Source organism: Salvia miltiorrhiza, mitochondrion, assembly GCF_028751815.1.
Source record: "Salvia miltiorrhiza mitochondrion, complete genome".
In the NCBI taxonomy this organism is placed as follows: Eukaryota; Viridiplantae; Streptophyta; class Magnoliopsida; order Lamiales; family Lamiaceae; genus Salvia; species Salvia miltiorrhiza.
Window position 1 is genome coordinate 367,328 of NC_023209.1, and position 27,691 is coordinate 395,018.

Below are 27,691 nucleotides of genomic sequence, written 5' to 3' on the forward strand. Positions count from 1 at the left end.
TCAGAGTTTACCCACCTGCGGGAAGGGTCTCCAAGAAAGTTCGAAGCTTTCTATTTGTCTTTTCTTTTGCTCTAGAGGGAATGCTCTTTCAATCGCCGCTTGTCCAAGAATCCAAATAAGTAGAAGTCCCGGTAGAAGTACCGAGTGAAACTGACTCTTGAAAGTAAGTAATTCGTTCCATTGATTAATCATCTATAACTTAGCCCCAGTTGAAGATGGGTGATGTATATATTAAAGTCACTATTTTATCATATCAATCCTAGAAGTCAGATCTGAAGATCTTTAGTTGCCAACCCCTGCGAGTGCCGATCCAGGGATGTCGGCCTATCCCTCGCTTCCCGGCTCAATCATTCAATCATCTGCTATTCATCCTCTCCTACGGCCTTTTCTCTATGCTAAAGGTTGCTTTAGAGCTGCTTTGTAACGTAACGGCTTTCCCGTTTTTCCGCGTTGTAGAGGGTTTCCCTGTTTTCCGTTGTAGCGTGATTCTGAAGAGAGGCAAGTGTGGAGAATTTTCTAGTCATAGTGACCCGGAAAGCGGTTCAACAGTTCCAGCTAAGCCGGAAGAATCAATAGCAAAGGAGATCAGACCGTATCTTCCTAGCGTGGAGATGAGATCTCCGGAAAGGGGAAAGGCTCATCCATTTTCATCTAAAAGAATCGCCAGTTTTGAGAACCCTTCGGGGTCTCTCTATCGTTGGGGGGCCTTGAAAGGGCCTTAAATCGCTTTCTTTTGGCCATCTGTTTCGACCGTTTCGAGGTAACAAGTCTAGCTCGGGAGATCGGATGAAGCTTCCTGCTGGTTCAACGTTAGAATAAGTGCTCCCTCACTGCATTCCATCTATTAATGGGAGACATCCACGGATAAATCTATTTGGCTTGCTTTGCAATCAACAATTCGTTCTTTTTTGACGTGTCCAAACTCCGGTTATTTTGATGAAATAGCCTGGAATACCTCTTTTCGGAGGTCTACTTTGAAAGTATTTTGTATAATAATCATTTTCGTGAGAAGGTCTTGTTGAGCGGTGTAAAGCCGCTTTTTAAGCATGATTTGATAATTTCGAAGTGAAGACACTTTTATGCTTAGCACGTACAATAGGATCAGAAGATCCTGGGTATCCCAGAGGAGAAAACGCCATAAAATCAGAAGCGGATCGACGCCCGGATAGATCCTGTCGCCCAAACCCTCTATATCGCTAATTTGGCCCAATAAAAACCTTCGTTTGGGAGCCTGGAAAGTCACGAATCTTTGAGCTGAATACATTTCCACCAACAAACACTTTTCTGCCTGCACCGCGGAGTGGGCCAGGGAGCTCTCTTTACTTACGATACGAAAGCAAGAAAATCAGTATAATATCGGAAAGGTCAACCCTTGATCCTGCTGACTCCGGGTGAGTGAGACTAGCACCTGCCTCAGAGACTGAGATGAGTGCCAAAGAGTTAGAATTAGCTGCTTCTGCCCTCGGCCCATATACCAGCGAACTACGTACTTTCCGTTGCGTCCCAGGTATGTAACTCGCTCTAGACAAACGTGGGCTTACTTTCAAAGAGTGGTTAGGACTTAGCCTTCGACTGTTGCCAACTCGGGGGTTGAACCCAATAACTTCTGTTCTGAGTGAGAACCGTTCTAGGGAAATAGGGATTCTGCACGCACCTCGAGAAACTGGACCAAAGTACCTCTTGAGTTCTGAACCAGAGAAGCGAACACTGTAGCACTTCGGAGCCCCGGATCTGAGATCACACGATTTTAGAAATCGAGAATTCGGTTCTATTCCTTCTTTCTTTGGAGTTCCCTTCCTTTGCTGGCTTGAATGGGAGAAAGGTAAAGAGAAGGGGCCGTCGTTGGTGCGTAACAGAGCTTTCCTATCGACGATCTTTCTCGGTGCATAAGCGAGGCTTAGCGGTCGATTGAAGGCAAGTCTGGGGGTGACTACCCGGTCATAGGCTGCTAGCTACTATGAAAGTAATGCAGGCGGCCCTTTTTTCGTGATTATGCGCTTTTGGGGGATGATATCCTCATTGCTGATGCGAAAGTTGCCCAGCATTACATGGGTTTAGTCTCCCGTTTAGGAGTATCGTTTTCTCCCCAGAAATGGTTGATTTCGAAGACGGGGTGTTTTGAGTTTGCAAAGAGATTTGTTGTGAAGGGTTGCCAACTCAATCTTTCGCCGGTTTCAATGCAAGCTTTGCACACAGCCCGCTCAACAGTGGCTATCTGCCAGATAGCTGAGAAGTATCGTGTTTGCAATCCACGTATACTTTTCCGCTTGAAGGGTGCTGGCTACCGTGTGATGGCTCGCCTATATTCCTCCTATAGAACCCGTTCTTGGGTGGGTCGCGAGTACTAAACCATTAAGTTCGACTCCACTACCGATAGAGTGGTGGATTGGAAGAGGGAAACCTCTCAATCCCTACTTGAAGGGGCTCATAGTGGCGTTGCTCAGAAAGGAACTTAGACCGAAAGAAATTAGGTTGGTTCCTAAAGAGATGCTGTTTGGTGATGGCGAGAGTGACATTCTTGAGTATACCTTAGTCCATAATTGGATGAAGGCATGGCTCAAATGGGTGTCATGGTATTACACCATTGCCTTGTCGCCTGATGTTGATATCCGCGCTTTATTTCAAGCTCCTTTGTGTAGTACATTGCTTGCGGCTTTAGATTGGAGACATTATTGATAATTATGACATGCGTTGTTGGGTGGAATTCCTCGTAGTTTACTTGCTAGGATTCTTCTTCTTCTTCTCCACAAGATCAGAGTCAAATCTTTTATGATTGGAAGATAGAGGAAATAGGGGCGCACTTGCCTTCCAACTGGTCTCCCGAAGAATTGACCCGGCTGGTGATTGGGGAAGAGGAGGTTTGGAACCCCAGTAAACAGCCTTTTACCTCTATTGAAGCTTTCTTCTTCGATTGAATCCTGCATGCTTTAACGCCCTTGAAAGGCTGCTCATGATAGATTCACCATTGACGCATCCAAACGTGGCTTTTTTCGGTCTTTTATTGCTTCCATTTAGACAGCTTAAACTCACTGGGCTGGAGCCCTTACTTGAGCTGAGCTTTAGGAGAATACTTTAAAGCTAAAGCTCCATCTCTCTTTCTCTATAATGGGCGTTACTTCACTTCCTTTCGCTCTCTTCTTCCAACCTTTCGATCTTCCCATTCATTCCCCGTGGACCCTTCTTCCCCCAATTCTTTCCATTCTACCAACGAATTTTCTAGAATAATGCGTAAATCTAGATCGGCTAATTGTTCTCGAATAGCACCTGCACCGGTAGAGATTTCTCGATTGCGAAATGTATCGAAGCCCGGGGTAGTAAAAAAAAGCGGGATGCTATATTTCCAAGATTGGATTTCATATTCGAATAAACCTCGTAATCGCAAGAAAGTAGGTTTTTTCGTTATGGGCCTAGCAAAAGAAAAATTAGGATAGGATCTCCCCCTTTCAAAATCGGACGTGAAAGTTTCCTTTCATCCGGCTCAAGTAGATACACCAACTAAATAAAGGAGTTCTCGCTTTCAAATTCTAGAAAACCCCAAAACAAAAAGATCTACTCCTTACTCAAGTTCCCAGTGAAGACCAAGCAAGATTTCATCGATTCCGCCTTCTTTTTATTTATTAATATTATTAAGATTTTCTTAATTCTCAATTACGACATAAATGAAATGTGAAATTCTTGAGTAGTCTACTTCCCTTCGAATGAGAAATCCCTTAATTCTTAATTAGAATTAAAAAATGAAATTAAAGAATACCTTTGAATTCCAATTCAATCAAGTAGAGTGCACTAAGTTCCATTTTTTATTTGTAGCAAACAAGTAGTTAGCTTATCCGAATCTTAGCTTATCGGAATCAAAGTCACTAAAAAGGGAGTTTTCTTTGGCGACCTAAGATTAAGATCTAATTGTAGAAAAAATCAAAAGTTGCGGATAACGCTTTCTTTATTAAAATCGAAGACAAGAACAAAACACAAAGAAACGAAGAAAAATCAAATGGATTATCATATGTATCTTTCATGTAGACAGATGAATAAGTCCATTTATTTAGTTCTACATTCCTTGGACTTTTTACTTATTCTATATACTCACTTAGATACTAATATCTCTAATGAAAAATTTTCAAATTAATTCAATTTGAATCAAACTTTCCTTCCAAGTTCTTATCAAAAATTTACGAAATCAAATGAAAGGGATTCAATTCCACGTCTTAACTTAAATGAAATGAGCGCACGATAATTATAATCGGAAATTTTCTAAGAGATAGATAGTATGGTAGAAAAAAAAAGAATTAAGAAAAACTCATGGTAACTATTTAAGCCGACTCATAGCATTACATTAAAGTAGTCAACATTTTTTACTAGGGTTCCCATACATGCAAACACAACAAATAAAACCAAACAAAGATAGTTAACATAGATAGGAGTCTATCTCCAGTAAGCACCGGAGTAGATCTCTACTAAACAAAGAAAAAGAACACCCTAAATTAACACTACTTTGCGTCTACAGACACTTATTTAAACCTTCTAAAACTAAAGTCGACGGACTCTTCTATTCCTAGTCTCCCTAGTCACCGAGGGTGGCGTGGGTGACAGCCAGCACTATGAGTTCTTGCTGCTCCGCCCGCAGCGCTTGCTGCCTCCCCTCCAAATTCACGATACGCTCTCTGGCAGCGGAAATGATCCTTTGTCTCCGATCCTCATCCTCATCAACTCTTCTTCTCGTATAGCGGCGATTTAGCCCTCTATAGCTCCTTTCGAGATCATATTGCACTTGTGCAATTTCGGCCGGAATGGCAGAGAGCCTGTTGAACACTGGATTCATATCCATGACTAGGGTTGGTAAGATAAGATAAAGGATGAGAGTGGGGTGAAGGAATGAAGTAAAAAACCTCCATTTATAGGGTGGTAGAATAATATCGCCATGCAGTACGAATTGCATGGCTGGCCTACTATAACCACGCTGCCTGTATGAACAACTTTGCATAACCGTTTCACCTAATCGATCGTGGTGAAGTCAGCAATGGATTCGGCGGATCATCCACGTCACGAGGCAGGCGCAATTCTGACTAGTTCTCCGCACTACTTTTATGCAGTTGAAGACTATCATGCCTCTTTAATGAAAAACTGGCTGGCTCTGGCTACCTTGCGGAGCAAACAAAAGATCCCCAAATCACACTGCCTGTATGAACAAACAAACTTTGTACAACCAGCTTACGTGGAAAAGATTCCATATTCTATGCCAATAGACTCGTGACATCCATGTACTGAGTCGTCAACAAATGAGCCGCGTTAAGAAAGCCCAAGCTTGCATTGGCCCACAGGGTGCCCCAATAGGGCCCGAATGAAAGACCCCAGCCTACATCATCAAAGAAAGTCCTACAAATGTGAAGACTTGGTCTTGCTCTTTCCTCGATGAAAGCCCACAGAAGGGTTAAGGCAAGGGCTGCTTCTTTGGTTGATTGCTCATCAAACCCTAGCTTGCCCCTAGATCGACATAAAAGGGCCAAGCCATAACAAATGGGAAGCGATACGACTCAACTCCAGCATAATAGCTCTAATATAGCTAGCCCTTTTAGGTACTTGAATATTGCCTAGCTGTTCGGGTCCATTTACGGTTATTGCTTCTGTAAACATGGTAGCTAAATAATCCCAACGTGTTACATAAGGCAAATATTGTATAATTGTTCGATTTTCCGCAATTTTCTCCCCGTACTTTGACTTTGCTTTGAAGAACCCCTAGCAGCTGCGTCTCGTACTATACGCGCTAACCAGAAAGGGCTAAGCTGCTACTTTTGCAGAAAACAGGTGTCCAAACGGGAAAGAAAGCTTATGTCGAGACGGAACACGAAGTAAATCGATGATTGAACGCTTGAACAATGAATGAAACAAAAGAAACTTTCTCGGACTTCAAAGCCAAGGATGAGTTCGATCCATTAGGTTCTTCGATTTGTTCAGAAAAGAAAGGAGAGACAAGAATTGATTACGATTAAAAGAAAGAATCCAGCAAATCTGCAATTCAAAATACTGACTTTTGAAGAGTTAATTGTTCTCAGAAAGAAGTAAAGGAAAGGTTAAGGAAAGCTCTCTTCCTCTTCTACGAAATAACTTGTTCTTGGTCAAAGAAAGGGACAGTAGCTACAGAGACGAGCTAAAGCAAAGGACTCAACACTCGAGAATCGTGAGTAAGAAGAAGACAGGTTGAGGGTACGAAGTAGAAGACCGAAGTCGGACATGCGCGAACAACAGGAACTCCTGCTAACAACCGAGCCCCAGCTATCAATCTCCAAGCTAACACCCGGTCTTTGACCAAGAAGAACAAGTACTTTTGGGGAATAAAGCAGCGGGTCGGGTATTACCGCTCTTAGTGCACCGGGAATACCGATTGATGTTAGCTGCATTCTTGCATTCATACTGTCCTTTAGCAGCAGGGTGTGAAATCATGGACTAGCTGGTTTGGTTTGTTTAGGCAAGCAACCACCACATCGCCTAGAAACAACATCCATAGCCAGTTCGAGTTCAGAAAGAAAGAAAGAAGGGAGACTGTTAAGACTTCACACTAGAGATCGTTCCAGTAGCAACTAGGAATGAAGAAAAAGAATAGTTGATTTTAAGACTCTTAAACTACGCTATAAAAAAAACTATGAAGAAAGAAATCTTTCTTACTTGAAGAAAATCATTCTTTTTAGCTGGTAAAGGGATTATACCTCATGCCTTCATATGTAAGAAAAGAAGGCTTCTAAGAGTAAAAGAAAAGCAACTCCTTTTCATGGAAGGACAGCTTTGACAGCCCTTACTTTCCCTGGGTAGCAGATGTCCTTCTCGAGCATATCTTCTGATGCAAGCTCTTTGGAAGGTAAATGAATTCTTATGTTGAATCGAGATTGACGACGAGTACAAGATCGAAAATCTATCTCTTTCCCGAAGCTCGTGCTTTAAAGCGAACGAATAGAACTAAAGGAATGATTGGCCTTCGCCATTCTTTACTCCTTGTTCCTTGCTAAGCCGGAAGACGTCGATCCTTTCCTTGATGTCGCTGGCCAAAGCTTGCCGTCGATGTCTCATCCGCAGTTAAGCCAGATCCTTGCTCCCTGACTAGGTCAATCTTGATTAATTTCCTTCTGACGATAGATTATAGGCATTTTGCGTCGATAGGATGGCTTTTCTTTGGACCTTCCTCTTCCTCGAGTTTCATCTCTAGCTGCATCAGATGCGTCCTCTCGCTGACGCTGCCGACGGCAATTAGCTGAAGAAGTGCTTCGATCCGCTCCACCATCAGCCACTAGTTCTGGGTCAACGTATACTAGGGAAGTAAGCCATTTTCGAAGGAGAGTGTGATAACATAAAAAGCATAAGTGGTAGCGATCAGAGCTTTGTACAAGATTCAAACTAAAGCTAAGCAAAAGCAAACTAGGGAGCCCCCTTTTGTTTGGTTTGGTGTTCAGTCCGCAATTCCAAGGGTTTTTCCTGGCCTTCTCGCAACAGGAGAAGCGAAGCCTATTCTATTTACGAAATGTGAATCAGGCTGCACAGAAGAGAGTAAACCCTCTCACGATATGTTGAGAGAGCTAGAAGAAGCCCTTCCCGCTTTCCTGTTGATACCGTAGGAACAACCCCTGGCTGGGATAAATAGACTGATTGACTGTGATGGGGTAGCAACGATTCGGAGATAGAAATTGATTTGTGGCAACTAAAGTGCCATCGAGTTAGCTGTTGGATGAAGATCAGTAGGTTAGGAGTTCACATCAATCAGGTTAAATTCGTTTTGATAACAAACATAGATCCCTTTAAGAAGAATAGGCAGTGATGCCAGTTCGAACGGGAAGAAGCGGCGAGAAGGTCCTGTGGATATCAAACGATTGCTCAACCAGAAAGATGATCCGCGTGAAAGCGAAAGCCAAGGATGGAAATGACATAGTCAAGGTATTCCGGGAGAATCCGCTTTATGCCAACGTCCACGATGTGGTCGAAGGTTCACAGGGAGGTGATTTCGAGAATTGCTTGGGGCAAGAGACTCCAATTCTGAATCGTTGAGGTACTGCCCGGGAATATCCTTATGAAGAAGAAGAAGATGGGGAGAGCGCTTTCTCCCCGACGGCTTCTCTATTGATCATTTGCCTTAAGTAGTCAGTCCTATCGAGATATACTAAAATCAATCGCTGCAGATTGATGATGTGTTCCGTAGACTGGTCTGTCTAGGAGCACTCTAAGTGTGAGATCTATTTTCAATAAGAAAATACACTCACTTCTGTGTATCATAACCCGACAAGCTCTAAGTTTCCGGTTGTCAATGGTCATTTTGAAACTCCTAGTCGAATCTCTGAGTGGGAAACTTGGACTATACTTCCTATAATCTATTTCCCTAATCTATTTTCAACGAAGCTATGACATATCCTAAAGTCAACCCTTCGGTTCGGGGCAAGTTCTGTTCCCTTCACCAGGTAACAGGGATCATATCGCAGCAACATAGATTTTCTAGTTCTATTTCTCCTAGTTTTACAGTTAGACGTTCTAAGTGTCTATGGATCAAAATAGGTTTCGTCTCTTTCATTATTTCAGTTATTTATATTATTAGTTCTCTATTTGGTTGTATTGATTTTTTCCACCAATTTCTTCTTAAAAGTGGCATCGGATAGGATTTCATAATAAAAGGATATAAAGAGTTCACATCATAGTAGTAAAGATTCTCACCATAGGGCTTATATACATCAACATAATACCCACGCCTAATAAAAGTGTCTTGGTTTCTAGTAGGTATATGGATGTGAAAGGTTTGATCATTCAAAGAATTCTGACGAAAGATTTTCATGGAAAGCGAAGATAATGTCATCACACCCTCGATATCAATCTGGTATTTAGACCAATTAATCTCTTGAGCCTTCTTCATAACACCACCTAAGAGAAGGAATTTGAGAAGCTAAGTAAGAAAAGGGATCGCAAAGATCAATTACCAAGCAAGGGGAAAGCAAACGCTACCAGTGTTGCGAGGAAAACCCCCGGGATTCCATGGTAAATTGAAGAAAACTCTTAGATAGGAACGTTCAGCGATTGAATTACCTTCAGTAAATCTAACCAGCTAAGCTACCTAAATAACCTTTCTAATTAAGTTAAGAAAGGGCGGTTCTGTCGATTCCCAATCTCGAAACTGAGAGTGCGAAGTCACAAGCGGATGAGCTATATGTGCAGTTAAAAAACCCAGTTAAGAAAGGAAAGATATAGCTATCAAGCTTAAACTGGAACTCGAGCCGGGATCTATACACTGATAGGTTGACCTTTAGGAAAGCAACCAAAGACCAAATATGGTATAGCGCGGCGAAGCCGAATCCTTCTGTAATGAATGAAACCTCCTGCTCTTGCTGTTGATCGCCTATTACTGTTGAATCCCTAACTGTTGAAGCCTAAGCCTTCTTGTCCTGTTGAAAGGCTAGGCTAGTCGATCAAGGACAGTAGTTGCCATTAAGGCCAATCTGCCGAACCTTTCATCCTCGGGAATGAGTTCTCCTCTTCCTCATAAGTCCTCAGCTTGCTTTCGACCTTCTGATATTCTAGCTGGAGAAAGTTTTGTTGAGCTTGCACCTTGTAATTCATTTCTTCTAAGGATACTTGCTTTGTTTTTTCTGAGACAGAACGAATCCAACTATTCTATAAAGAATTTAAACGGATGCCCGTGTGGTGCAGACTCTATTTGAATGGGGTATTCTTGTTACCCTAGTGGAATTAGGCTCATTCCTTCATCTTACTGACCTGTGCATATTCACTCAACCCCAGACAGGAAAGGATATGGGCCCAAGCCCGGTAGGGTTGAGCATTCCTAATGGTTTCCCCCAGCATCCGCTATCACTTTTAATAAAGCAATTGCCCCTCCTCATTCTATCAGTGGGGATTCTTAAGAGATGTAGTTTCGCAGGTGCGCACCTTTATGCTATCGAAGATTAGAAAGAGTCACTTTTCGGCTCTACACATAAGTTGACCCAACTAGGTTTAGGAACCGGGTCTACGCCCGAGACACTAACGGAGCTGATGAAGCGAGCAGGAAAATACATACGCATGGAAGAAGTCTTTGCAGTTAAGAAGCAGGATGACCCGGGGAAGAAAGGTGCTGGGGGGCTTATCATTAGCCTTCTCAAAAGTGGATACCCGCTGGGGACCGACCTCTTCTACATCTCCGACGACTCCCTACTTTTCTCTTGTCTAATCGATGCTTTGGGTGCCTTGATATACTCACTTCTCTATTCTAGAACAGAGCGTAAAGAGAGGGAAAGGGCATAATAGCTAATCGTATTCGTAAGCACCAAGGAGCTGATGCGAACTTTGAATGAAAAAGAAAGGATAGTTATCTTCTCGATTCAGTAAGGGCTCAGGGCAGGAGAACACAGGGTAGCTACGAGAAAGATGGGAAGAGAAGAAACAACCTGTTTTTCAAGGTATCTGAGGCAGGAGTTTTGTTGCTTAGTTTGAACTGATCGACAGAGAACAGGAAAGATCAATAGGGTGGTAGCCGGGACAACCACCAGTACCCCCAGGTGCGTGTAAACCTCCTAAGCTTACTGCTCGACTAATAAGCTAACTGGAAAGCAGCTAAAAATTCAAAGTGAAAGGGTTATTTTTAAGACTTTTCGTAATCATAGTATTCCATTCCCTATCTTCTTCGGACTGGACTTCATTAGTCTCGTCAGCAGTCTGGTCTATTAGTTCATCCTGCTGAGCCGAAGCTGCGGACGGAGTCCATTCATTTCTCCATTCTTGAGCTAGTGGTTTGTCTATGGCTGACAGACTAGTTCAAGGCTTTCGTACGTGTCTTATCTTCTTTTGATAAAATTAGTTTTAGTTATAGTAAGGGCTAAGACCCTAGGGTGATGGTGATCATCCTGTGATGGAGAGAGAGGCCACCTGATGATTCTCCATCCGAAGCATGGCTAGTGGGAGAAAGAATTCGCCTATTATCTTCGTGAACAGTGGAGTTCCACTGCTCACTTTTGCGGAGTGACTATCTGTATCAGACATGTTCATGCTTATTCATCCTCTTTTTTCAAGGATTTCATAATTGGACGCTGAATCCATTTCATATGATGGGAGTTGCCGGTGTATTGGGGGCTGCTTTGCTATGCGCTATTCATGGTGCTACCGTAGAAAATACTTTATTTGAAGATGGTGATGGTGCAAATACATTCCGTGCTTTTAACCCAACTCAAGCCGAAGAAACTTATTCCATGGTCACCGCTAACCGCTTTTGGTCCCAAATCTTTGGGGTTGCTTTTTCCAATAAACGTTGGTTACATTTCTTTATGTTATTTGTACCAGTAACCGGTTTATGGATGAGTGCTCTTGGAGTAGTCGGTTTGGCCCTGAACCTACGTGCCTATGACTTCGTTTCTCAAGAAATTCGTGCAGCGGAAGATCCGGAATTTGAGACTTTCTACACCAAAAATATTCTATTAAACGAAGGTATTCGTGCTTGGATGGCGGCTCAAGATCAGCCTCATGAAAATCTTATATTCCCTGAGGAGGTTCTACCACGTGGAAACGCTCTTTAATGGAACTTTATCTGTAGCTGGTCGTGACCAAGAAACCACCGGTTTTGCTTGGTGGGCCGGAAATGCCCGACTTATTAATTTATCCGGTAAACTACTAGGAGCTAAGGCTTCAGCTCAACAACAGACTGCAAAAGAATTGACCAAGTAAGGAACTCCAGAGCTGCAACTCGATCAGATCACCTCCCGTTGGGAAAAGAAGCTACTTTAATAACTTGGTATTCTCAATCGCCGAAGGTGAGGGCGAGCTCCTTTACTAGTCTTATTTCCACCGTGGGTTGAATCCTTAGCTCAACTAGCATCGATCTAAGGACAAAGTCTACATCGGTATGTAAAGAGTAAGCTTCCTCGAAATAACATAACGTATTATAGAAGAATGGTTTCTTCATGAACAGCAACTGCGACTGGCTGCAGCTTCGTGCACTGCTTCGGTCGAATTGGATTGATTCTCTTATGAGATTTCTTTGGATTATGCAAATAGGAGTTCCAGCTCTTAGATCGGGCAATACAATATGTCTTTGGAACAAAAATGTGGACTCATATGCGGGATTCCCTATCTATGGTCAGCCTTCAGTCCTCATAGCCTATAAGAAAAGAAGCCCTTCCAATACCTGATGTACCTTTTATCCATTCGAGTAAATGCAAAGACCCGGCTTCTGATCTAAGAAAGAAGAGTCCAATCCCGAGCAGAGTTCATACGTGGAAGAGACGAAAGAAAGAAAAAAAGGGAAGATCAGTTCTTCTCTTATGTGATTTTGGAAGAAAGACAGATGGTGCCGGTCTGTGCCGATTCCATGACGGATTCAGAAAGAATAGATAGACGAGAGAAGAGAAGAAAGCAGGACCCGCGAAGAGAAAGAAGACCGATTAGCTACACAGAACTAGAAGGAAGGCTGGCGTCCAGAGGCACTACTAAGAATAGGGACAAGGAATGAGTCCACTTTTGAAGATTCTTACCTCTAGGGATCTAATAAGCTGGTCTCCTTTGAAAGCCTAAGAAAGCGCCTTTTCCTACTACTACTAGTAGAATGCCGTGCCGGTTTTCGTCACCTTTATTTGAGTTTATGAGGTGATCTGATCTCGCCTCTAGGAAGGTCGAAGAGAAGGTTGTTATCACAGTCCTACGGCCGAATACAACAATTAGACTGCTCTGTTAGGAAGTGCTTTCTCCTAGACAGTCCCCGGTCGGTCCTTTCGCCTGGCCACCACCCACAGGGGACAAGGCCTTCTTCTCCAGTCGCGGATTCGGATGTAGATGTGTCTGCTGAAAGCCTAGGTTTACTTTTTTATATACCCCAGGAACATAATTTCATCTGGAATGGCTTATTAAGGTAAAGGACTTCAACCTCGCAGGGTATCTAGTCTGATCATAAGACTATCATCATGAGCCACTTCAGCACATTAGGCGGGTGGGCATAAAAGGATTTCACGTGCGTAAGGGGATCCCCCTTTTCGCTATGTAGGTTCAACTACTTTTTGATGTGGCCCCCATCATTCCTTCCAAATCTAAGGATCATAGGGTTGAGGACCTCTTCATACGAATTTTTCTATTTCCTCTTAATCTTTCACTGTCTCTTCAAGCCTTTTAGCTGTTCCTGGACTTTTGCTAGGTTTACCCTGGAAGAAAGGTTGTTGGCAAAAGCCTGGCTTAGGTGTGAAAGGTATTCGGTTGCCACCAGCTCTTAAGCACACCCATTAGCATTGACTGCATGGGATCGAAAGACTTCCGCTTTAGTGAACGTGTCCATAACTTTCTCATGGATTCATACACGGGAAGCCCACTCATTTGGCATTGTGCGGCTTCCTTAAACTAGCGCACTCAGGTGAGCAACAAGCCGTTGGTTGAACCAATAGGGGCTCTGGCAGAAGATAGCACCAGACACCCAATCCCTGCAGAAGACATCTTAGTAGGACGAATCGGCTGTCTTTGACGTAGGCCAAGGCCATTGCCTCTGATAAGCCGAATCCACTGTCTCGGCTAAACCTGTCTAACCTTTAGTCCTTCAGTCTCTCCGAGGTCCGCGCATCGAAGCCCGCCAACGACGAATACTCCAACCGCCCGACCATTCCATATAACCCAACTCATTAAGCCCTTAGCTTATTAGGGGACTCCCGCGATAGAGTTAGAACATTCACTACTAGAAGCATTCTCCACGTCGGTCCATCGGTTCACCTGAGAACGAGTTCAGGCGCATCTTCTTTTATCCCGGCTACCGAGTGCCATACCCTTTTTTTTATTCTATTAATAAAATGCACTAAGCATGGCAGTGTCCCGGCTGGCCCTTTCGGGGACCACTTGAGGAGCTATACGGGTTCTAGAGTTAGCAGCTAAAGTTCCTGTAGCTAAGGTTTTTCGAGGTCCATCGACCTATTAATGTTAATGGGATATCAGATCCGCTTCTTTCCGAGTCTTGGGGATTCGATCAACAGGATAGGTAGACATCTTAAAAAGCCGGATAGGTCCTCTCCGAACCGCTTCTCTCCTCTTGGTTGGATTGATTCTTTCTTTCACGTCAGCGACGAATCTTAGGTCTATCCTATGTATCCTAAACCCTCTAAGCAGAGAAAGAATCTTCCTCGGGTCTGCAATCTGCAATTAACCGACATCGGGCAACAAACCCAAGGACAACTAGGCGGGTACTATCCCGCCGGCCAGGTGGGAATAGTGAAAGAAAGAGAAGGGGAAGTTCACTTCGAAGAAAGAAAGAAAGCTCGCGTGTCCGTTGTTCTCCTAGCTCACATATCGAGCTCTTACTACTCTTATAATATAAGGAGATATTTCTAACTTTCATTAAGTAAGGCTTCAAAGCAAAGTCAAAGTACGGGGAGATGCCCGAACGGTTGTAGGGAGTAGCGCAAAGTTCCTGTTCATGCCCGAAACAAGGGACTCGTCTTCGACTTCCGATTCCTATGTGTTAAGTAGAAACCGTATGTGTCAAGCATGATAGTAATGATGCGACTTGAAAGGGGCATTTGCCCATAGCTTTGTACCTATTGTTAGCCTGGCTTCCACTTTTTAACTCTTTTAGGAGAACCGATAAAAGAGAAAGAGCCCTCGCCAAAGACCGGAGAAAACACCGGAAAACAAGGCAAAAGACCGGGATTCGGGACCTGACATGGCCTTTTCCCTCGTATCTGGCTCTTTACCCTGAGGCTATTGACCCTTTGTTACGGGTCTTTGTCCCTGGATAACCGGTATTCAGCCCTGTACTAAGACTATTGCCGCTTTTCCCTTGATAACAGGTATGGGACTTCAATATGCCAGTTACACTGCAGCTATTGCTGCTCTATGCTCCGATCATGAGGGACGAATGAAGTAAGGAGCACCGATCCTTGAGCTAAAAGCTGCTTGTGTTTTCGTCCCGTGAATTTCTGAGCATAGACAGAAATCGGTGAACGGGCCTACCATATTGAGTTAAAGAGTTCCTGCTCCCGCCATTCATCTTATGAATGGGATCAAGGGAGCGCCTTTGTCTTGTAGCTTTATTTGCCGTTTCTTAGCCCCGTCCATTCATCCGATGAATGGAGAAAAGGGGCACCATTGTTTCTTGTTCCTTATCCGTTTTCTTTTGTCTTCGTTCTTGGCCCTGGCTCTTTGCCCTGTTATTGTATCTGTACCGGTTATTACCGTTATCCGGGTTCCCTTGACCTTACCCTAGCTCTAGCCCTTTACCTTTCCTTTACCCTTTTCTCTGTCCCTTGCCCTTTACCAAGGCTAGGATAGGATCCCTCCTCGAAGAGAACACTCCGACGGCGCTCTAGCGTGTTGTTGCTGTAGGAGGGCGTGAATCTACCTACGGGCCAGACGACACCTTCACTCAAAGCATTCAAGCAAAGATCTCCTCTCCCGCTCCTCGCTTTTATTCAATTATAAATAAAGAACCACTTTAATGGAAGATTGATTTGTAAATGAGAAAGAAAATAGGACTAAACTGAGAGTAAGTAGAAGAAAGAAAGATATTTGAATAGAGGAACATTAACCTAACCCTCCTAAAACTAGGATTTGTTGAAAGTAAGGACTCGTACTTCCAAGCGTCTCCAAACTTTGGTAGATTGTGGTTAACCAATCCAGATTAAATGGGTCGGCTTCAACCAATCGATCTAACAAATCTATAGATTGAGTTCCGCGAGGAAGTCGTATTCCCTCCTGCTGAAATAACGGCTTTAATACTTGAGTATCTAGCTGCTCTTTGAAAGTATCAGAAATACTTTCGTTCACTTTCTCTTGATAGTTGTCTAGAGTTAGCGTGGGGCCTCTCAAGCGAGAGACCCTCCACATTGCTAGCAAGGAAATAAAAGGAGGAAGTAGGAACAGATATGGTGATAAGATGTTGATTGCATAGGTAACTACAAGATCGGGTAGCATTTAATGTTTAATGTAAGGTTCTTATTATTCTTCTCTTCTTATTATTCTATATATTATAATAAACAGAACCCGAACCCAATCTTTAATGCAGATTTATAGCATCATTCAAGTAAATACAGATTAAGATCGTAAAAACATAAGCTTGTAATATAGCTACGCCTAATTCAAGACCAGTTAATGCAAGAACTATAAAGAAAGGACCTGTAGACCCTATGAAATAAAAAAGATCATTCATACATAGCATAGTCCAAGCGAACCCACTTAAAATCTTTACTAAACTATGACCGGCCATCATATTAGCAAATAAACGTATTCCTAAGCTTAATGCGCGAAAACAATGAGGGATTAGCTCAAGGAGTACTAAAAAAGGGGCTAAGGGAAGTGGGACTCCTGCGGGTAATGAGAAGCTTAAAAAATGAAGACCATTCTTTGCAAATCCCACTATAGTAATGCCAATAAAAAGAGAAAATGAGAGACCCAAAGTAACGAGAAAATGACTTGTTACTGTGAAGCTATAAGGTATCATACCCTGCAGATTACGAAATAACGAAAAAGTAAAAGTAACCGAGATGCAAGGGAAATACTTTTGTTTCACATTGCCAGAAAGACCACCTATTTGTTCGTTTACCAGGTTCGGCACAAAATCATAAATAAGCTCTAACACGGATTGACAAGCATTTCCTACTAACTTTCCTCCTCCCTTTTGAGTCACTAAATGAAAAAGAAATAGGACAAATGAGAGAATTAATAGAAGAAAGAAAGATGCATTTGTGAATGAGAAATACAACTTTCCAATTTGAAGAGGATAAAAGGGTACAATGGCAAATTGATCAAGGGGGCTCCTTCCCCCCCCTAATATCTGTGTTATATAGACAGATAGAGGACCACGTCTTCTGAGATCTTGTGCAACTTGATTCAGAAATTCGATTTCCCGCTCATCTCTTTCGATGGGGCGATCGTCGGCCTGGTTCTTGTCTAGAGCCTCACGTTCTTCGTCAACGAAGTCTTTAAAGGCTTCTTGGGGGGGAATTTCGGCGGCGTTTTCCGCCAAGCCAGGATTACTTTCAACTATTTGTTTAAAGAGGGTCGAACATTCTGTTCTTATTTCTCGAATAATTAAATCTTTATTCTCAAACTTTATCCTTCTGTCATACTCTTCTTGGTTTTGGTTTGTTGCCTCATTTAGAGTTCTTTGTAATTGATTCCAATACTCTCCTCTAGGTTTATTGAGTAGAAAGATTGAATCCTTATTTTCCAAAATTCGAATCCGATTTCGCATGGATGATTCGAGCCCGAGATCCCGAGTAATAATGGGCCAAGGCTCTGCCAGTACCCGTAGATCGAATGAATCTTCTGATGAGGCGTGTGATGGGCTGGAGGAAACCCCACTAGAAGCATATAATATTATACAACCACCGAGACTGAGACTGACCCAAAACATAATGTAGATCCTTAAATGAAAAAAAAACAGGCCAAACACAAAAAAGCAAAACATATCAACCAAAAAAACGAGAAAGCTCGATTTCTTATGAAAATGAAAATGAAACCAAAGCCGAAATAGAAATAGAAAGCTTAAAAAAAGGATTCCTAATATTATGACTTCTACTTCACTTGTCCCCATTATAGGGGCTTTCTGCCTTGTTATCAAAAAGGCAGTAGCGGTACCTAGCAACCTAAATATTATAGGTGCCATTTTAGAAATCATCACTTTCATTCTCTTTGCTTCATTCTTTGACTGCTCTGCTCCCCCAATGAAGGAAGACTTGTATTTTAGTCAATTGCCTTGGTTTTTTCCAAGAAAGGCATGGTAGTTGTTGGGCGTTAAGACATCTCTGAGAAGACATCTCTATATACGAGATTTTCAATAAGGTTTTTTGTTATTCAATATCATCGTAGAGTGATGATCGAGATCACCTAAAGGGGAACACCTGCTACGGCACTAATAAGAGCAAGACCTCGCCTATCTTTTTAAGCTTCTTCCATCATACTTTCCTTCCCTTGCTTTCCTTCATGGCCTACAAGAGGAGTCCGTTGAGGATGAAATCTGGACTTTACTTGAAAAGAAAGCGCTGGACTTAAGACTGGACTTCATATCTTGTCTTGCCAGCTCTGAAGCAGGGGGGTAAAGAGAAGTTCAGTCAGACGGCTCTAGCTATGGCTACCCGAAGCGAATGGCTGGCCTATGCCGAATACACACTAAATGGTGAAAAGAAAGCCCCTACCACCCCGAAATAAAATAGAAGTTTCTATTTTCCCAGCGCTACTAGGTGGCCGATAAGAGACCCCTTTAAAACAAAAGAGAAGGGAGCCAAACAACTGGGGTTATTACTTAACCCTACCATATGCCATTGCCCCTCATCAACCGAGCCCCAGCAAGCACCCAAGACAAGACAACTGGTATTGGAAACCTATCTTTTCTTTCTTGTGCTCTATCAATCGAAGATGAAAGACGAGGAGAAAGCATACAGGAAGCTTGCCCTCTTGGTATAGAAACCCCCAAAAGACAGCTAAGAAAAGGGTCCTTGGCCCCTAAACCCTAAACCTTATCTCAATCAGGAGGCACCTCTTTCTCGCCTTTTGAATGGCTACGACCCCCCCGGTAGTTGAAGATTTGATCATCGAAAAATCAAGCACTTCTTTTCACTTCGGGAAAAGATTTGATCAAACAATTCTTTTAGCCGCCCCCGCCAATCGATCTTTTGACCTAGGGAGCCAAGCCTCTATCCGGCCTATCAAACAAAGGGTCCACACAAGTCTTTCGGGGGTTCCATCTTTCTATAAGATAGCAGGTCAACTCAACAAAACTAGGCTGCTTCTTTGTTGTGCCGTCCGGTCGATCTTAAGTCTTTCTTAAACAAACAATCAATGGGGGAGGAAAAGAACTGAAACAGGCTGCTTATTATTCTAGCTGATCTGAGATCTACGCATTATCACTCTTTGGAAATTGGAAATAACCTAGGAGTATATATTACAAGATTATTCACTGCAAGCATTGCTATTCATTCCTGGCTCTGGGCCATCCTTGGGCATTATCCGTTGAGTGCTCTTCAAACCTGAGATTTCAACCGAAAAAGCTCCTTAACAGGGTTCGATATCGCCTAAATGAAAAAGGAAGCAGCCCTTTCTATATGTGCAGGCTCGCGAGAAAGTCTTTGGTCATTAACGACCTCCTCCCCGCCCGCAAACGTTGGCCGAAAGGCTCTTATCTTCCATGGATCACTAATCCACCACTATCCATCCGAACTTTGACAATAGGAGCGAAGCCTTCCCTCTCCGCCAGTACTTTCCTCTCGGGGGAACCGATCTGATCCGTCTCAAAATAGATCTCCTGGTGGTGGCGAGCGATGAACCAGGAACGAAGTCCAATCCATCTTCTGAACCAACGAGTGAATCGGTACATAATGTAATCGATTCATCGGCGAAGAAAAGCCCAACTCCTCGATCAAAGCTATCCCCCTGCTGGTCCCGTTCCCAATAGGATCTAATCAGCTGACGAAAACTCATATCTATCTCTCTCGTCTGATCCTGGCGCTTCGATTTCTGCAAGCTCACCTATTCCTTTCTCCGTTGTTCCCATGCCCCCCAACTGTGACTCGTGGTGGCTATGAGATGGCTTGCTACTGAGCTTCTTGTCTTCCATCTTTCTTTATTTTTATTGTGGGGTCCGCGCAACAAGAGCGCCTCCTCTTTTTTTTTTTTTTTTTAATTCGAAAGAGCGGGGTCTTACTTATTCAGGGGGGATGGAGAAAGATTCGCAATTGGACTATTATATATATTATAAATATATAAAGGATCTCCGCTCGAGTAGGTGCTTTGCTTTAGCCCAGCTCTAATCGATTGAAACTCTCTCTGTCTCTTTGCCCAGCTGAATAAGTATAAAAGACTCACTCGCTCACATCGTTGGACTTGAGCACTAACCCCTATTCTATTTATTCCCGACAGCCCGCTTTCTCAGTTCTGGTGATTCCCCCATTGGAAGGTTCTTTGGAGACTTTCTTCCTACATTCACAAATCCTTCTTTCCTTGGGCTTTCTGTTCTGCTTTAGTGTTTTTCTTCTGGTTGCTTTGCTCCCTCCTGAAAGCAGAGTAAAGGTCAGTTGAATGCGGGGACTGGGGAAACCGAGTAATCCAAAGGTAAATCCCTTTCAGCTTGTCTTTCTTTTCTTGTTGTTTCTTCCCCAGCAGCAGGTTCTCGAGCAGCCAAGGCAAGAATGCCACGAATGGTGTTTAGCAACCTGGAGCAAATGTTTTCCCTATCTCTAACTCTAACTCTAAAAGGGTTCGACTCAATATTCTTGAAGGAATCCTTTAGCTACTAATCTAGCTTTCTATCTCTCTACCGAGCCATCTGCTTTATGCTTGATCTTGTAAATCCACTTGCAGCCAATCGCCTCTAAGCGGAATAGAAAGATGATTTAAAGTCCCAGAGGTCGGGTCAAGGACGGGATCTAGTTGCATCTTATATAGTGATCAAAGTGGCCTCGTATATTTTCATTCATAAAGGGGCGTCTCCGTTTCCGATCTTCCATCTCCCTTAGTGGATCAAATCCCCACCTCAACTTATTCCCTTTACCATAAAGGGGATATTTAGTCATTCCTCGGCAAAGGCTAACCAATAAAGACTTTTCTGAGTTCCTGGGTAAAGCGAATAGACTCTCTTTTTTTCTCCGAAAGTTTTCTTTTCTCTATCAATTGGACTTTCCGCCTCTGCGGCTAACTTCACTCAAGGAGTGTACTTAATGGATTCTTCCTAAAATCTCTTCTTCTCATCAATGCGAAAATCCGGGGTTTATGCCCCCACTTCTGGCAACTACTCTCGGTCTAAGTTATCGCCCCAGTACCAGTACTCATTCATCTTTCCCCGACATGAACTATTGGACAAGCGTAGGTCCCAGGTACCACTAAGGCCAAGTCACTAAGCAGCAGAAATCAGCGATAAAAAACCGACTTCCGCAACTACATCTCAAGCGGCATTAAAGCTTAAACCAATGAGTAGGAAATCACCTAGTAAAGCCTGAACTCTCGCCGTAACCGGTCTAACCGATCCGCCCAGTAGCTTCCCCTGGAGTCCCAGGTTTTATGATACGAGTTGAACGAACGCACTAAAGGACCCGGAGTGGTTGATGAGATTGGTTTTACGACTGGTTTTCCCGTTCTGCTGAAGAATCTCAATCTTTTCGGAAAAAAAAAACGAGAGTTTTAGAGGTCTTACATGGTGTCTATCGTGAGGTGTCCCAAAGCCTCGTTATAACTAGTTTAGCCTCTGAGACAGGATCGTAGTTAAGGCCTGCTTCAGAAAGACGTAAAGGAGCAATAGAGCGAACGGGAAGAAGCGCCCCCACCTCATGCGCATGGATTTACCATTATTATATATAAATAGAATGCGATATACATATATAATATGTGATTGTCACAGGCAGCGTGAAAGCATGAAAGAAGAGTTTCCACTGGTTCTGGTCTTGAAACAGGAGATTTCAGCGGGTCAAAGCTCAGTGTCCACCGTACTAAGGTAGGTGAAGAGGTGAAGTTTACCGGGAAATGAAGCTTCTAAATAGACCATGCTCTTCCACCCGTTAATTATCTTAGGTAATGATGAAATACCTCTTCTTGATTGATCGAGGGGAAGCTGCAGAAAGGTTCAATCGATTGGTAGGCAGAGAAGCGAAGTGGTAGGAAGCTCCGATACAGGGAAGATTGAACTCCACGGATTCGGAATCGATGTATTCATGGATTTTAGACTCAACCAGGAATGGTAGAGGCATCTACTCCATGATCACAAGAAACGAAGAGAAAAAGACAAGTCAGTACACAGGGGGAATCGAAAACTGCGCAGTTTAATGTCCAAAACGGACCATTTGCGCCCTTTTTTGATGCTGTTCAAGGAGACGTAGACCCTCAACCGAAGGTTTCAGGGAGAAGTGAAAACTAGAAGAATTGAATGAATGATTTTCCGACGATGGTCTATTCCTTATCAACCATAGCTCGAACCAACCATTGACTTTATATATGTCATTTACTTGTGTAGGAGTCGCTGATCAATGGAGTCGGGAGGAAAGCAGGAGATTCAAACTTCTATTAAGTTGCCCGAAGCGTTAGAATATCAGTTTCCCTTTTAGATTAGTATTTAGTAGTTCTAACTTAGTGCTACAGCCCTTACTTAGAATGAGAAGCAGCAAGCAACTAATCATATAGCCTTCGTGTCTTCCCCTCTGGGACTCTTCTATTTATTATTTCTTAATTAAGGCCCGAGTAAGACTACATTCAATTACTAATTATGCAGATGCCTATTTCGAACTCTTAGCCGGTAGGAAAGTCAAGTAAGAAAGAAATCCCTGCAGCCATATCTTAAGTCAAGGAAGAGCGGACTTTAAGCTCTTTTTGTAGTCCTTATCTTTACAACTTCGTCTAAAGGTGCTAACTGTGATCTCATTTTCGTTTCAAACCTACTTTGTGATGGCATCAGGAAGATTACATGATGAGAAGATTCGGCCGGCCTATTTCGGTCAATAGAACAACATCTAGCTAATAGAGCTCATCCAATCTCTTCCCCTGGGAATTTCCTAAAGAATCAGACTAAAGAAAAGCCATAAAAGGTAATCTTCTCCTAAGGATCTTCCCGTCTCTTGTTCTTCTATTCTTTCGTGTGATGAATGAAACTAATGAAGTAGGCTCGTGGAAAACAAAATCTCATTAGATTGAGTTACGCGTCCTTCCTGATAGAGAGAAGAGAAGTAATTCGATTTAGTGAATTCCCGTCAGGTGAAATAGGACTGAAGTCAGACTGTAAGGCAGAAGCACTAGCCTCAAACCTATTCGCTCCTATCCAACAACGTATTATTTTATTTCTTATGGACCGCCTAGAAGCACTGATAAGAATAGCTCTGGCCTGGAGATCGTTCGCTCCTTAGTAAGGGTAGGTTAACTACTAGTCCTCAGTTATAACTGGCAGTCCTATTATTTTATTCCTGTTAGCTCTCTTTTCCCGGGAGAAGGTATCCTTATCCCCTAGGTGGCAGAGCAGCCTTTAGAGTCGAGTCTTCAAGAACCATTAGCGTAGTTTCAATAATCTCTTGTTGAAGAAGCTGGTAGAGAGTGATGCCTTCTAGTCAAGACATAAGTGAAATGGGAAGGGTTTATGAAAGGCATTTTTTTAGTAATAAATAAAGCATAGGATCCAAGACTGATCCGAGAATTTGAGAGATCGAAGAATAGCCTTTTTAGCATTCCTAGTTAAAGAGAAAGGTAGTCAAAGTAAAAGAAAAAGGGTTTGACCATTTCAGGTCGTAGATATCAGGTCACCTAACAGTGTCTTAGATTTTTTGCCTTTACCTTTCGGGTCTCACTAATCCCAGTTGGAAAAAAGCAATAGGAATCCGCGCCATTGGTACCATTCCTGCTTCTCTTGTTCCGGAAAAGAGGTTTTTCACAAAGATTGATTGGAAGACCCGAATTCCCCAATCGTTGTTTGAACTAGCTATGCGCTAAAGAAGCCCTCCCTAACCTATAGCAAGAGTAGTGCTACTAAGCGAAGGCGATTTGTGAAGAGCCCTTTGAATAAGATCTCTTTCTATTACGAAATTTAGAAGTTCGCTTCTAGGTCGATTCGTACCGTCTTTCCTAAAGGTCATGCGGGACTACTAGCCTTCTTTACTCTCTTTATATCCCTTCTTATTAACTTATTAAGAAAGCATAAAGTGAAGAAAGAGTCTATTTTCCAGTCCTTATTTGATTTTGAATATCTATCATTCTTGAGACTGCCTATTCCTTATATCTAAAAAATCAGAATTGGTAATCCTTAAATACTTATGAAAACGGTTAGTATGCTTAAATGACTTCCTGAGCGGATTGGCTATGCGGGTGCCCCTCGATACAAAGGAATTGACCCCGGTAAGGTAATAGGACAATTTATCAATCTCCTACAAAGACGATCGGGAATGGGGATAGACTGATTAACCTACCCTTGGAGAGCTGCGAATCCTTAGATTGCTACTAACTAGACTAACAGATAGAATGAAGAGAGTGCTGGACTTACATACGTTAGACCTTTAGGAAATAACGTATGTAATATGCCTACAGGCCGAATCGAATCTAGAATGAAAAGAAGCGGGTGTACCGATCCCAGAAAGCAAGAAGTAAGCTTTGGCGTAAAGGTTGAAGCTCATAGGCAGTAACCTAAGTTCTAAGAAGCTCCAATCATGCTGCTATGCTTAACATATGCAAATCAAACGATCGGAAACAATTTGCAATTTCGTAAGTAAGTCAGTGAACTTTTTCCCATGCTTTCCGTTGTTGACCAACCACAACTCTAAAAAACTTCGACACAAGAGAAGAGGACCGGGCGCTTGTATCTTCGGGATACGAGTTGGCGGTCTTCTTTAAGATAACTTAAATAAGACTCGTTTTATGGTATGGAGCAACTCATTGCTGATTTCGTTTCTAGGATGGGTTTGGCTCTGCCTGTGGCTATTCTTGTAGCCGTTAGGGCTGGCCGAATGATCCATCAAATGAATAGTCTTCATATAGAACCCCAAATTACGGAAGTAACGAGGGGTGTTCTTAAAGACAAAATAGTGGATCAACTCTCAATTCTTTTGAGAGTCTATAAAGATACAACTGAGGGTGTAAGCTTACCAACAGGAGTAAATCTCCAAGAGGTAGCCGAACATCTTTTGTTTGTAGACCAAAGAGTGAACCTTCTACACAATATTTATTTCTTTTGATCTTGTTTCTCAGGGAACACAAAGTGAATACTTTATCCAAGTTATACAATTACTTGGAGGGTAATCAGTCTTTTTTTCGCGACAAGAGCGGTTATGTAGCATCAACAGGAAAGTGATTTGGCAGTTGCTTTAGCAGCTCCTTCTCTAAGACCGTCTTCAATAGCAGCGCTTATTCCAACAAGACCAGCAAGAGCGGATGCTCACCTAAGAGCAGAAATGCCGACATCTTTCCACGTTCAAGCAGCTAATCAGTAAACGACTTCTCCGTCACTTCTTCTTATAACCTTCGTGCCCCATAGCTGCCATAGTTAGATATGAAAGTTATCCCTCTTATCCCCTATGCCCCTTTGTTTTTGTTAGAGAATTAGACTTAACGGTAAATCAGTCAAGACTTCCTTACTAAGCTTTCAGTAAAGTGTAAGGTAGGCTAGGCCTTCCCCATAAAAGATCTCTCCTCTTCCGGTGTCAACGCCACTCTCGCGGGGTATAAGGAGAAATTTCGTTCTCATGGCCCATGTCGAAGGGAATAGAATGACATAGGTCTCTGCCGATGCTGCTAAGCGCAGGGTTTTCATTAAATTCATAGATCTTATTAGCTTCTTCAATAGATAAGAGATCTATCATGCTTATTCGGAAACGTAAGGTTTAAGGATTTATCCTCCTTCTGCTCTTGGCTTCGTCCTTTAGTGATAAATATCGCTTTCGACTTGGAGCGGCTCACCCCCCTTGTCACTTAAGGGGAAAGCCCAACCTCTTTGTTTGAATCGCGATCTATGGCAATTTGACTTTGACTGAAACAGAAGTTGAAAGTCAGGTAAAAAATCTTCATCCTGCTAATCCGGCCATTTCCGAAGACACCAGCTGTAGTAGCTGTTCTCTTCCCTTCCCCGAAAATCAAATTTCTTGATACCCTGACCGATCGACAGGAGCGAGGAAAAAACCTTCATGCCATTGACTACTTTACTAAGTGAGGGAGAACGGAGATTGTTGACGATTTTAAACCTCCCCAGCAGCTTTGTCCTTCTATCCATCAATTGCAGTAAGAGTGGAAGACAAGTCGAGTCTATTCTGCCCTATCGTTCTATGTAGTATGAAAATAAGTCCCCAACAAGCAAGGGATTGAGCGTTAGCGAAAGCCGTTGCTTGTTTGATGGAATTTGTTGCTCTTCGCTGCATTATACGCCAATCCGAACTCAAAAATTCGTCGCCAAGGGAGTCTATGCCGAACTTCGCTGACTCACATACTCTACCTTGGTTGGTTCTTCATCGGAAAAAACAGAGGGTTTGCCGGTTTCACAGAGGAGATGTGCTGAGTTTCATGAAGTTATTAATCACTAAAATCTGATTTATTTGGCCTTCTAGGGCCCAGCTATAATTTGACTAATAGTCGTCATGGTCTGGCAAATAGTTGGGAGAGGTCTTTACAGAGCCTTTGCGAACCCGGAATGGAAATTGTTATTCCATGAAGCGAGGGTTCAACATCTACCTAGAACCCGGTCGGATCATTTTCCTTTGTTGAAACATTTATCTGGTTTACCTCCCCATCGCCCCTTTCGCTTCGAAGCGGCGTGGTTAACTTATCCTTTCCATTCCACATTCCAATAGGGTGGCTCTTTGGAAAAGATTGGTTGGTAGAAGGCTGTTTCAGTCTAGCTCCGGAAGCATTGTCTGAAGTAAGAATAAAAAGGAACACTCTGAAGTTCTTTTTCTTTGATTCCAATGACCGATATCGTACAAGACGGAAGTCATGAGCGATAGCGAAGATAGGTATAGGTCTTAGATTAGAGTGCCAGTGCCCCTCGGGAAAAAGGAAACCTAGCTATTCTTATTGTTCTTAAGAAAGGTTGCGGTAAGGGTGGGCGTAAATCGGCCATTCCTCAATCAAAACCTTTGGAACTCTCCGCTTGGTCATATTCAAAGAGGCAGGGCTAGAGCGGGGGAATTGGCCAATGCTAAGTCCGGTTATAGCGAAAAGGGAGAGCAGTCAAGCTAAAGCATTATGATCAGACGGGAAAGATGTACAACAACTAAAGAGGTAGAACAGTGGTTAGGGCAAAAAAATGTCCTAATGTTCTACCTCTACTCTAAATAGGTTTTTCCTGGTCCTTTCGAACCAGTCTTTCTAAACCTGGAAAAGGGGGCAAAGACGATGCCGGTGGAAAAAAAGAATAAGATTTCAAATGAAATGAAAAGTACCTTTCAAGCTGTACAAGGAGTAGCATCTGGAGTTCCCGACGCGCTCTTTTTCTCTCTGAACTAGGCGAGAGGCTCTCTACCGTTCATACTGTCCAAGGTAGAAGTCTTAAGGTCAGGCAGAGACAGACTGAGACTACCAATCACTGAACTGCGGAAGGAAGTTCCCTGGTTATCATACCAATTAGCAGAGCGAGTACCCGACACGAACAGAGAACAAAGTCGAAAGAAAGAAAATTCGGAGTTCCGATACAAAGCGTAAAAGCATGAACGGTTGACAAACGAAATCTAATAAAATAAATAGTGACAGATTACTTAACCGAAAACAGATCGGGATAGAACCTGTTGATGTACAGTGTTACTGCTGCTGCTACTACCTCTGATTCGGGGACCTCTGCCCCTCTCTAAGCGCCTACGTAGTCGACTATAGCTAATGACTTGTATTGTGTATCGCAATAGGACATCTTTCCGAAATTTGACATCTTGCCGGCAGAGACCTAGAAGAAAAGGATTTTGAGACTAAACCACTGGTGTACAAATGCCCACGGAAAGGGCGGAGTTCTTAAGACGACGAGTTAGAAAGGTAGGGTGATTTAGCAGCGGGTCCGGTAGCTCACTTGAACCCCTGCACGGGGCACATCTTGGTATTGAGGAAAGAAGACACGGCCCTCTGTGGATTCATAGATGGAATTCAGCTCGTAAACTCACTCCTCGCTACACAAGTCGCGTCACCGCATTCGTTCAGTCGGATCTCGCCAAAGCAGCGGTGATGAAGGCCGACACGATTGACCGGAACTGGAGTCTCACGAGGGATTTAGCAGTTCCGTGGCTGCATATTCAGTCGAGCACATGTGGCTGAGTCGCCCGTACCTGAGCCCGAGAAACTTTCC

The 27,691-nt window shown here is 43.0% G+C and overlaps 8 protein-coding genes across 8 annotated transcripts; 3 read left to right on the forward strand and 5 right to left on the reverse strand.

Moving 5' to 3' along the window:
• Nucleotides 1-392: 392 nt before the first annotated feature.
• Nucleotides 393-722, forward strand: orf109b (hypothetical protein). The gene has a single exon. The coding sequence runs from the start codon at nt 393-395 to the stop codon at nt 720-722; it is 330 nt and encodes a 109-aa protein (YP_008992364.1).
• A 206-nt stretch (nt 723-928) lies between these two features.
• On the reverse strand, nt 929-1,264 carry orf111b (hypothetical protein). The gene has a single exon. The coding sequence runs from the start codon at nt 1,262-1,264 to the stop codon at nt 929-931; it is 336 nt and encodes a 111-aa protein (YP_008992365.1).
• Nucleotides 1,265-2,048: 784 nt separating this feature from the next.
• orf99c (hypothetical protein) lies at nt 2,049-2,348 on the forward strand. The gene has a single exon. The coding sequence runs from the start codon at nt 2,049-2,051 to the stop codon at nt 2,346-2,348; it is 300 nt and encodes a 99-aa protein (YP_008992366.1).
• A 2,210-nt stretch (nt 2,349-4,558) lies between these two features.
• orf139 (hypothetical protein) lies at nt 4,559-4,978 on the reverse strand. The gene has a single exon. It carries the CDS (start codon nt 4,976-4,978, stop codon nt 4,559-4,561), a length of 420 nt encoding a protein of 139 aa, YP_008992367.1.
• A 3,576-nt stretch (nt 4,979-8,554) lies between these two features.
• orf107d (hypothetical protein) lies at nt 8,555-8,878 on the reverse strand. Its single transcript has one exon. The coding sequence runs from the start codon at nt 8,876-8,878 to the stop codon at nt 8,555-8,557; it is 324 nt and encodes a 107-aa protein (YP_008992368.1).
• A 6,620-nt stretch (nt 8,879-15,498) lies between these two features.
• On the reverse strand, nt 15,499-15,888 carry orf129b (hypothetical protein). The gene has a single exon. The coding sequence runs from the start codon at nt 15,886-15,888 to the stop codon at nt 15,499-15,501; it is 390 nt and encodes a 129-aa protein (YP_008992369.1).
• An 82-nt stretch (nt 15,889-15,970) lies between these two features.
• Nucleotides 15,971-16,939, reverse strand: atp6 (ATPase subunit 6). The gene has a single exon. It carries the CDS (start codon nt 16,937-16,939, stop codon nt 15,971-15,973), a length of 969 nt encoding a protein of 322 aa, YP_008992370.1.
• A 7,357-nt stretch (nt 16,940-24,296) lies between these two features.
• On the forward strand, nt 24,297-24,608 carry orf103a (hypothetical protein). The gene has a single exon. It carries the CDS (start codon nt 24,297-24,299, stop codon nt 24,606-24,608), a length of 312 nt encoding a protein of 103 aa, YP_008992371.1.
• The last annotated feature ends 3,083 nt before the right edge of the window (nt 24,609-27,691 follow it).